Source organism: Anopheles bellator, chromosome 2 (genome assembly GCF_943735745.2).
Source record: "Anopheles bellator chromosome 2, idAnoBellAS_SP24_06.2, whole genome shotgun sequence".
Taxonomy (NCBI): Eukaryota; Metazoa; Arthropoda; class Insecta; order Diptera; family Culicidae; genus Anopheles; species Anopheles bellator.
This window is the reverse complement of record NC_071286.1, coordinates 18,902,952-18,914,275: the sequence shown is the minus strand read 5'-3', so window position 1 is coordinate 18,914,275 and position 11,324 is coordinate 18,902,952. Positions and strand designations below refer to the sequence as shown.

At 43.9% G+C, this 11,324-nt stretch overlaps 1 protein-coding gene across 3 annotated transcripts; it reads left to right on the top strand.

Moving 5' to 3' along the window:
* Positions 1-1,695: 1,695 nt before the first annotated feature.
* Positions 1,696-10,514, top strand: LOC131211445 (neuronal acetylcholine receptor subunit alpha-7). Of its 3 annotated transcripts, XM_058204907.1 has the most exons (13): positions 1,708-1,756; positions 1,844-1,983; positions 2,280-2,324; positions 3,709-3,753; positions 4,916-5,025; positions 5,125-5,305; positions 5,396-5,471; positions 5,538-5,732; positions 6,143-6,229; positions 9,661-9,770; positions 9,834-10,057; positions 10,127-10,297; positions 10,430-10,514. In XM_058204907.1, the coding sequence occupies exons 1-13, from the start codon at positions 1,708-1,710 to the stop codon at positions 10,512-10,514; spliced, it is 1,518 nt and encodes a 505-aa protein (XP_058060890.1). The 3 variants fall into 3 exon arrangements, with proteins under 3 accessions (XP_058060891.1, XP_058060890.1, XP_058060893.1); XM_058204908.1 differs by lacking the exon at positions 2,280-2,324 and having other exon boundaries at positions 1,696-1,756; XM_058204910.1 differs by lacking the exon at positions 3,709-3,753.
* The last annotated feature ends 810 nt before the right edge of the window (positions 10,515-11,324 follow it).

The window sequence follows — 11,324 nt, the reverse complement described above, 5'->3', positions numbered from 1 at the left end:
GAGGATTGGCACAAAATCGCAAAATCGAACATAATCACTTTTCCTTCGATTGCCATCCCAGTACGGCGTGGTGGCCGTAGAAGCGTTGGTGCTGGCATCGCCAGCGCAGATGCTGGCCATCAGCAGCAGGCTGCCATGCCGCGGGCGATATCTATAGCCTTCGTCCTTGTCCGTTGCTTCTCCTCCGGCCGAGGAGCGAGTCTTTTGAACGTCGTAAACCACATACTCTCGGCCACCGTCAGCTAGCAATCACCAGCAGCAGCATCAACGCTGTCCACGACTCTCGCGCGCGCGAACCCTTCGGATCTCCCTGAGTCCCAGCGTCCGCGCCTGGATAGGTGCCCTCGGGGTTCGGTTATAGGGCATTGGCGAGTGAATGAATGAATGAATGAAATTTTCAAAACTGGGACACTGGCGCTGAGAGTTGGCAGTGCCACCACGATTCGACAATGAAGCATGCCGAGCATGGCCACTCGGTTAGGTGGGAGAAAACACGAACATGGACAACATGTGTCGCAGCCTGATGCTGGTGTCCTTCGCGAATCGAGTTTTACTGCGGAACAAGTGTCGGTCCGAAAATCAGTTTAGAGCACTGAACTCATTTCGATTTCACAACTCAAATGTAGATGGTAGAAGTTTTACTCCTCCGCGATAGATATTTTTGCAATTTTCTGTTCGTACATTTCCGAATTTTCTATCCCTCTTCGGCAACCCGCGGCACTTTGAATGTACATTTATTGTCCCACACGATAGTTAAAAGCTTGCAAATCACTTCTTTCGCTCCTCTTTGCAGTAGAAGCAATAGAAACAACACGGTAAACCGAGATATTTCAGGCTGGGCCACGCACAGCTTCAACCCGGGACCCGATGGGAAGTAAGCTGTCCCTTTCTTCAAATTAACCCGGACAATTAACGGCCCGTTCCAACACGCGCTTACCATCGGTTTCGCGCAATCCCGTTCCTCGGTTCTGCCAAAAGGTCTCATCCAGCCACGTTGCCCAGGTCCACCGCTAGGATCCCGAAACGCGGAACGCACCAACGCGGCGCCACTAGCATCGTGCTGACCGATAGCGCCGCTCGCCAACTACTGCCATGTCCGTCTCCGCCCGCGAGCTGCATGTCCCCTTTTGGCGCCGGAATTGAACTGAGCCCGAGTTCGCGCTCCACGTTGGCACGCTCCTTACGTTGAAACGAAAATATCGCGCGGTAGAGGATAGAAACCGATGAGGCGCACCGTATACCATTGAATCCTTTTTGCTGCCAACAATCCCACCTTCCGGACGTCGCACGCTCTGCTGACCAGGAGGAAAGTGAAGCACAGGAATTGGGCCACCTTTATATTGGGCCACCGTAAGCGAGGAATTGACTGAAGCTACGGCAGGAATTGCAGGTGGTCCGGGAGGCCGTTGGCGGCGCCACGGCAGGAAACCGGCGGGCAGCTTTGCCGCTTGGCATTGGTAGCAGGCATTACTGTGTGGAGTGCACCGTGGAACTGGCGGGCACCGTGAGGACCGACGGCCACGAGGACGACGACGGGGGCCGCTGGCAAACCCGCAAACCCGCAACTGCCCACACGCACCATCCTCGGCCGCCATCTTGTCCCGCTTCGCTTCCGATGAAGGTCAAGAAAAACGCGTGAAATGTGTAATCGCTTGGCGTGGCGAAAAGATTCGTGTTGCGGCGTTGCGTTCAACGATGTATTTTGTTATGGATTTGTATCTCATCGTTTTGTGTCTTTTGGTCATTTACATTAAAGGTAAGCCGCCTCGACCGACGCGCGACAAGTGTGCGGATTTTGACGAAGGTTCTTGTTCTGCCCGGTATCCATTCCGTCCGCTTACAGATAGCCTCCAGGGACCGCACGAGAAGCGGCTGCTCAACAATCTGCTGGCCACGTACAACACCCTCGAACGACCGGTCGCCAACGAGTCTGACCCGCTGGAAGTGAAGTTTGGGCTGACGCTGCAGCAAATAATCGATGTTGTGAGTATTGCGCCTTTTTACGTGGCCCCAGTTTTTGCGGCTTAAACTTCCGTTCTGGTTTTTTGGTTTTGGTTTTTGTTTCCGTTTTTGAACTTCCTTCAACGGTTGTGAAACTTCGGTTGGTTGGTTCTTTCTTTTATCGGTTTTTGGATTTTTCCTTCGTCTCCTTGTTTTGTTTTTAATTGTTCTGTGTCCAGGCGCGACGCGAAATTGAAGGTTTTTAGATTGTTGAACGGGTCCCACTTGACCGTGCTGCGTGTGACTTTAATAAACGTACCCCATTGAAACTATTTTAGGATGAAAAAAATCAGATACTCACTACCAACGCGTGGTTGAATCTGGTAAGTGGCATGTACCCGAGCGCAGCGACTTTCTTCACACAGCATATCGTCGTTACCGTACCAGGTTTTTGGGTTGAGTCTTTGCATTGGATGATGAAGCCTGCATATATTTATGAACAGTTACGTTACTCAATCCATACGACGGATGGTTGAAAGGATGATTTCTTCGGACCTCTAACAGTGACAGTATTTCCTGGCGCTATCGCTCCTTTTCACTTTCTCTGTCGCTCTATCTTTCTGCCAACTCTCTGCAGCGCCGCTGCAAGGCAGTGATTTCTTTTCTCTCTCCGCCAAATCACGTCCTGACCCTTCAGTTGGTGTTTGGTGGTTACATTTTCAAACTGTACAACTTTTCTTAATTCTATCGACACAACCTGAACTCCCTGCCAGCCAGCAGAACACCTTAAACGAAAACCAGCTTCGCCCATGCAACAGCACACACGCATAATCACAGCGCGCAGAAATCATCTTTTCAACCAGAACGGCATTAAACAGTGGTTTACTAACTCCAATGGTTTGCGCAACGCATTTTGCTATAAAATATTTGTCGTGCCTTTTCTGGAATTTCCGATCGGTGTGTGTACTTTGTAATTTGTGGACAAAAACTACCAAAACATAACCATCAAACGAGTGCTTAAACCTAAATCCGGACCGGAACAGAGTAACCGCATTGTGCTAATCGGGCCAATTCAGCAGTCTTAAAAATGGTCTATATTTAAACTAAAATCGAAACCCAAACGTAGCACTCAACTAAACCCTAAAACTTAAACCCGACCTTTAAACTGCTATGCTAAAGAAGATATAAATACTATACACAGAGTGGTAAAGCTAAGATTCGTTAGAACACGGCATCTGTTTATGTCGCTTATAAATGGGTACATGTCATAAGTATAGATTATCGTTTGTGAAACTTATCGTATTGTTTATTTTCTAGCCGTAACATTGTTTCATTTCTTTTTCAATTAAATCATATACCATTTCTAAAATGAATATCTGCATGTTTATTAAAATTGGAAAAAAATGAAACATTTTATTGTTTTATTTTTGAAACCAGCAACGGTGCGGTTTCACCGCATTTAGAGTTTTGGGCGGTCCGCTGAAATATTATCACTTTCTTTATCTTATGAATTGTTGCCATCTGCCTCATCTGCGTTCCGCATTTTCGCTAATATATCAATCGTCTCTCGAGTGGTCGCAATTTCGGTGTGTTCCTTATTTCTGTCTGCAGCGTGTTTTCTTACCATTTCGATTTTTCGTCCCTTTACTTATCACGAATTACCCACTTTTAGTTTTCGAACGCACCAGATCTATCAGTTTCTTGCGCAAATAGATTTGTTCTTTTGATTTAATCTTTCATTTCTGCAAATTGAACGTTTGATTGTAGGACGAGAAGAATCAACTTTTAATAACAAACATATGGCTGTCGTTGGTAAGTTTCACGTCTTCACGGTAAATTTGCATGCCTTAAACATGGAATAAAACTAACTAAATCACAAACTACTCTAACTGCCACGTACATTAGTTTCGGAAGTTTAGGACTGTTGGATGCGTTGAGTTTACACCATTTGTACCGATATCACTGAAACATGTTGGGGGCGCATTATTGCAAAGTATTAAACATGCTTCTTAGGTACTGCATTGCTGCAAACCTTGTATCTTTCCTACAATATCTCCTATGACTCTATCTGCCTAACATTTCAAATATCATAGTTGAAAAGTTGTACAAACTGCTTACTCACTACCTTGGATATGATGTACGTACTGCTCGACATACTTTTCTACTATCTTACATTATCACAAGTATGCATTACACTGACCCGTACTGTGAAGGGGTTATCGGATTTCCTTTAGAAGTTTTCTCTTGTGTCTAAAGATGTCTACATTCAACGAATCAAGCCAAATAGTATCCCGAAGCGGGCTAATAGTTACATGCCATTCTACTTTAGAATGAGCTAGCTTCATGTCCGGTATGAGAAAAGAAAGATCAGCTTAGTTTCAACGTAGCGTAAAATGCAGGATTTAACACATGAACTAAAACCATGATTAAAACTGAACTAACTGGTTTGTAAAAACAAAGTGCTTCATTACAAAAATCACAATAATATTCTCTATTGCATGCCTCTTGAAAACGTTTGGAACAACATTTATATCTTCTGTGTTCGTGTCCCTTAAATTTGCTCATTTTTTGTGATTATTTTAATTGGTACGTTCCGTGTTGCATTGCTTTACGCGTAGTGGTATCAATCTTTAGGAATGCTTCAGAACTATTTACATTTCTCAGATTTCAGGCTTACAAATAAACGGGGTTCCTTGGCAGCTGGTCGAATCCTGCTTGTTCTGTCTGTGACCTTCAGCATCATGTACCCATATACGCCATCTGTATCGCATGCTTGATTTGCTAAAAATACTAAAACGCTGTAGCGCTTGTCGTAAATGTTCATAAATATGATTATCGCAACGGCTTCATATCATAAGTAGTACCAACAGTCTCATATGCAATCTCACTGGTGGGGTGTATGGTTTATAGCGCGACTATAAGGCGCCGTGCGGTCCCAAAATAGCATTGATTCAATTATTGCAATGCATTATAGGAATGGAACGATTACAACTTGCGCTGGAACGATTCCGAATACGGTGGCGTGAGGGATTTGAGAATTACCCCGAACAAACTCTGGAAACCGGATGTGCTGATGTACAACAGGTGCGGATCTGTGTGCTAGAGAGGCGCAGCTCGCCCGGCGCCGCCCGTTCTGGTCAGAGGTTCCAACTATTTTCGTTTCTCTATTGATTCTCCGCACAGTGCTGATGAAGGATTCGATGGAACATATCATACGAACATAGTTGTGAAAAACAATGGAAGCTGCTTGTATGTTCCTCCCGGCATTTTCAAGAGCACTTGTAAAATCGACATCACCTGGTTCCCGTTCGACGATCAGCACTGCGAGATGAAGTTCGGCAGTTGGACATACGATGGCAATCAGGTTCGTTTTTCTCTACGTCCGGTTTCCACGCTTGGTGCCAAGTCGGCATTCATCTAAGAATATTGATTATTTTCCCTTTTTTTGTTTCAGCTGGATCTTGTACTAAATTCTGAAGATGGAGGAGATCTATCGGATTTCATTACGAACGGTGAATGGTATCTTATAGGTGCGAATCTAAAAACCTGACAGGTACTTTCAGTGCGCGTTTTGCTAATCGTCGTTCGATCCACAGGAATGCCTGGAAAGAAAAATACAATAACATATCAGTGTTGCCCTGAGCCGTACGTTGACATTACGTTCACCATACAGATACGAAGAAGAACGCTTTATTACTTCTTCAACTTGATAGTTCCATGCGTCTTGATTTCATCGATGGCCCTACTGGGATTCACGCTTCCACCGGATTCTGGCGAAAAGTTGACTCTGGGTAAGCATTGCATCTGTGTGGGAAAAGCCCTTTTCTTCGTAATTTTGCCAACAGTCTCTAGGGTGCCGATGGGGTATCGTCGAAACTAGTACCACAATACCACAAGCACATCGTCGTATGTTCATCTCATTATGCAGTTGTGAAAATAACCGTTACACCGCCATAAAATACATCAACCCATTCTTAGATAATTTTAAAGAAAACGGCTTCCACACAGTACCTCCGGAAGACGCAGCATAATTAAGCATTCCCACAAACTTGCCTGATTGTACCAAATTCATCATCAGTAAGCCCGGGTCAACGTGAGCGGCAGCGGAAAAGAAATTACTCGTTAAATGCAATTTCCTACAGATACTTCGCCGCACCACTTGCCTTTGCCAAGTTTAACTAAACATAAACTCTCATTTCAGGTGTAACTATACTGCTATCACTCACTGTATTCCTTAATTTAGTCGCGGAGACGTTACCTCAAGTATCTGATGCAATTCCGTTACTAGGTTAGACAATTGAAATGTTAGGCATTTATGCGTTTCTTTCTTTCAACCTCAATCATTTTCGGTGAATGATTAGCTGTTGTCCCGATATCTGTAACTGTGTAACTGTGTGTGAATGCTTGGCTTGCTCACTTTGGTTGATATCGGTTTTTCGATCTCCGTTTCGTTGATGTTTGGCTTAGTGAAGATCGAACGTTCACTAGAGACGCAACTAGCGCGCGTTGGGTAGCTTTGGCCCACTCAAGGCAGGCCGTACCGTAGCTGCAGCCGCAGCAACACGAGTGCAAAAGGCACCAAAAAGGAATCAATTTTCGAAGCAATTCCAGCAAGCTATCGCAAGTGGGATTGAGTAACGAAACGGTGTGGTTTCTGACAATGTGCCGAATTCATTCACGCGACCGTCTGCGCACCAACATCCTCGCATATCGTGCTAATGCATAGCGGCGTGTTAGAAGTATTGCCCTTAGCATCAACCCATTCGATAGTGTTTCGTTTTCAATTCAAAACAATCCACGCTGGACAGCTATGTTACCTTTTTCCTTAATGTCATTTGAACTTTGCGCTTAGTGTTTTCTTCTTCGCATGCGTAGATTTTCTTGCCTTTGTTAGTTTTGGTTTGCGTACATCTTCTCTATACCTTCTTTGTGATGATGTTTGTACCCGTTTAATATCAAACTTGTCAATGATTTTCTTCTTTTTTAATTTAACAACCCCTATAATTCTCCTTTCACCATCCGGAAGCTCTTTGGCCATTCAAGAGTGGTTCTTGGCTTTCATTTATATCAACTCGACGAACTCGCACACACCAAGCCCATTGTTTTTCATTATTATTATTATTATTATTGAAACATTTAAAACATCTTTCTGGCATGGCATAAATACTATTTATTCTTCAACTTTTTCTCTTTCTGACTCTTTTCGATATACTTTGCATACTGTTTTTCGCTAAATATGTGATGAATAATCTTTATAAACAAGAATTGAATGTAAAATCGCTCACACGGGTGAAAATAATAACTATTCCAAATGAGAAGCAAATTAATAATACAATTAATGAGAAGCAACCAATCTATAAATACAGAAGCAAAAGATTAAAGCAAACGGCCACGTTTGACGTCGTGGCGAACTCATTTGCCTGTTATCATTTGACTTCATGTAGTACACTGATAGTATGCTTTATCCTTTACCTTTCACATTTCAAATGACATTCAACAAAGGAGAATTCCATTCCAAATTCAACTAGTCAGGGTGTCCTAGCAGTAGTAGTACATTCTGCTGGAACAACAGTATTAGGATCGAAGAGTGTTAGATAGGAAATAGTGAGTACATCGCGAGTAAACAAGTGTGGCAAGAGCTTTCGACAAAAGCATATAGAAGGTTACCGCGCTGCTGATGTTGTTACTGATTGATTGTAACGGTTTCGGATCACCGGTGTTAGTGCAAAAACTGTTCCTTAATCCTTTCTACGATGAACGGCGCAAAGGAGTTACCGAAACCCGACCTGTCCATAGAGACAGAGGGATGTGTCAATGGTTGTTGATTATGTTTTTCTTGTTATTTTTTACAGGACTTACTATACTGGTATCACAAACTGTGTTTTCATTATTAGTGGGACATGTAATTACGAAAACGAGCGAAGCAGTCCCTTTGCTAGGTATAGCCAAGCTTGTAGTACAAAACTATAAGAACTCGATTAATGTTAACCAGCTATAAAACTATGAACTCCAAACGAAACTCACTAAACCGTCCGTTGAATGGGGCATCCTCATTCACGCTAACGATAACGCGAGCTAAAGCGGTTCGACCTAAACTGAAACTGTCGAATTATACATATGCTAAACGAAACTCTAATCTAATCTCGTAGCTTGCGGTACTAAACCAATACGCAAACAGGGCGCGGTACAGCAATCCAAAATTTTAAAACACAAGTAAACTACCAGATTCTCAACTCCTCTCCCAAAACTCCACTCCCAATCATTGCACAGCACCAACACTGTGGTGCTGTAAAAATGTCTCCAAGATTTACTACTTGCATGGTTTTACTTTTGCTTTGCTCCTCTGGTCACCGTATTTCGTTGAAGTTAGATTGTAATACCTAAAGTGTACTAGTGTTAGGAGTATGGAAACAAAACACTGCACAACACATTGTAAAGCTATCCTCCTAGGTTGTTGGCTCGAAACTTTGTCACCGACAAAAACTGTACCACTCGTTTCTCTGTGTATAACTAGTATGTTTCAAACATCGTCTTGCATACCTCTTTGCTTGTTGATTGTAAAAGTAATTGTATATTACTTATTTCATCCATTGCGCACACGCTTGCACCGAGTTTTGCTACTCCCCTGAGAGAATCATCATTGATCTCTCACTGTCGGTGAACCTTTGGATGGAACACTCTTTTGACTCTCTGTCAATGAAGATGTAGAAACCAGCGAAGCATTTTGAATTTTGAAGTAGCATGAATGGACCTTTTTTCCAATATTCTGAAGAACGGTCAGTAGAACGGTTTAGAAGTCAGTTTGTTGCGTTTCATTGATTTCGTTTGTGCAATGGAACGCGCGAAGTTGAACCAGGTTAAGTACTGGCAAGCGTATGTAACGAACTCGTAACACTTACTACTAGTGCTTTTGTGCTTTATTGTTTCTAGCTCTAGTATTACTAATGGTTTTTCTTTCCTATTTGTACAACCCGAAACATTGTATTAATCGTTTTGTATGCAACGTGAGTTAGCGTGCATGTGGCAAAGGTTTGCAACGACGTCGTTAACCGGCAGGGGAACCCTATCCTATACGTCTCCAACAATTCATAGAAACGCTTCATGTTCCGCTAATGATGAAAACACAAATTGAATTGATTTTTTTCACACCCGTACAGAGTTTTTCAAACAGTTCTTTTGATCGTTACAACACTGCAGATGACGTTACTATTTTCATGCGTTGAGAAGATTGGTCTGACCAGGGCTATGGAACAAAGTTCAGATGAAATCTGAACATCATCGCAGGTCTCTAGTTTTCTGACTTTTCACCATTTGTTTTCACATTAACGGCAAATGATGAAATTTATGACGGTTACAGCACCAAGTTACAGTAAGAACTAGCAACAAATAAAATGATCGAAACGCGGAAAAGAACCAACCAAATTTTGTTGTTTCGAAAACATCTGCTTTTACACGTTTGAAAGCTCAAATAAATTTAAGTTTCATCTAGTTTTAAACCACACACTGCATGTCGCTCGATTGTGTTATGGCATTGGCATGTTGTTGCTCTAGTCAGTTAGCTTTCTGTTTAGCATCATAGACTGTTTCCCTTCCGTTTCATTCGCTGCTTAATTTTTGTGTGTGAATAGATTTATGCTTTCTCATAAGCCAAACTGCGAGTCAAGTGCCGGCGCGTCCTGGCTAACACATATCGTCTTTCGATCTGGTCCGTTGTTACAGGAACGTACTTCAACTGCATTATGTTTATGGTTGCTTCGTCCGTGGTCCTGACGGTTGTCGTACTGAACTACCATCACCGGACGGCTGACATCCACGAGATGCCTCCATGGGTGAGTAGTCATAAGTGAAGGGATTCCATCGAGTCATCGCCCGCCTAACCATCGTTTGCGCAGATCAAATCCGTCTTTCTGCAGTGGCTACCGTGGATATTGCGAATGGGGCGGCCAGGTCGAAAAATCACCCGTAAAACCATCATCCTGAGCAACCGTATGAAGGAGCTGGAGCTGAAGGAACGGTCGTCAAAATCACTGTTGGCCAACGTGCTCGACATCGATGACGATTTCCGGCACCCGTGCTCGGGTATATCCGGTTCCACTACCGCCATCGGGGGTTCAGTGTAAGTAGCTGCGGTGCTCGGTGAGCCACCTTGTCCCGATCTCACGGTTCACTGCGTCGTTCCATACAGCTTTACGCGTCTTACAACGGTCGAAGAGCAGAACACCAGCACCGGATGTTCGCATAAGGACCTACATCACATACTGAAGGAGCTGCAGTTCATCACCAACCGTATGCGAAAGGCGGACGAGGAGGCGGAACTGATCAGTGACTGGAAGTTCGCCGCGATGGTTGTTGACAGGTAAGTGTGTGGGCACGTGGCGTGCCAGTCCGCTGCAAGTGCACCACTGAGTTGAATTGATTTTCTGGTTCCGTAATGCTGCCGCTCCGCCGGCGATGTTTTACCGTTCCTTTTTCTCCGTCCACTCCACAGATTTTGCCTTTTCGTGTTTACATTATTCACAATAATTGCGACAGTCACTGTGCTTCTATCTGCTCCTCACATAATAGTGCAATAAATTGGAGACAGCTTACACTAAACCAGCTACCTACGATCGGGCACCGTAGCGCGCTGTAGCGTTGAGTTTCGTACAGACAGGCAAAACATACCAAAAAGTATATATATATACATAGGAGCATATATATACACACACAAACACACGTATATATGTATGTATATACATACATACATGTATATACATATATACATATACAGATATATAGTATATATATATATTTTATAAATAAGTAGCATCGTAAGCAAATAGTCGCAGTGATTCTAGATAAACCAAACGATGGAAGATTTTAAACGAATCCAATTACCAAATCAAGCCGAACTGCCGATTCCATGTTCATATTCGTTCGCCGATGCGCGGAGGATCGGCGCTCCCGAGATGGTGTAGCAGGCTGAGAGAACCACCAACAACTGAGGTTGCGCCACCCAGGAGCCAAGGAATGCGGTGGCTGGCATCCGAACCACGTGCCAATCCGCGAACGTAATTCCGCGTGGAATTGAAGCCGCAGTTCCTATCGATCCGATTACCGAATTTGCCTGCGTTGTGGTTAAGTTTCGTTTTTCTCTTTGGAACTCCGTTCACCGTCGGTCGCGAACGATCGAAGCGGCGAACTTGGTGAATTTCACGGAAGTGCATGATCAATACCCGCAATAATGCGTACGTGACAGCTGGAGCAGCGTTCGGTTGCTCGTGTCGTGAATCAATCTCCGCAAACGCACACACACTGGCCAAGGGCCAGCGAAAATATCTTGCGTGTGTGGCGCGTGCCAAACACTAGAACATCGACTAACGATCGGAAGCAGCTGGTCACTG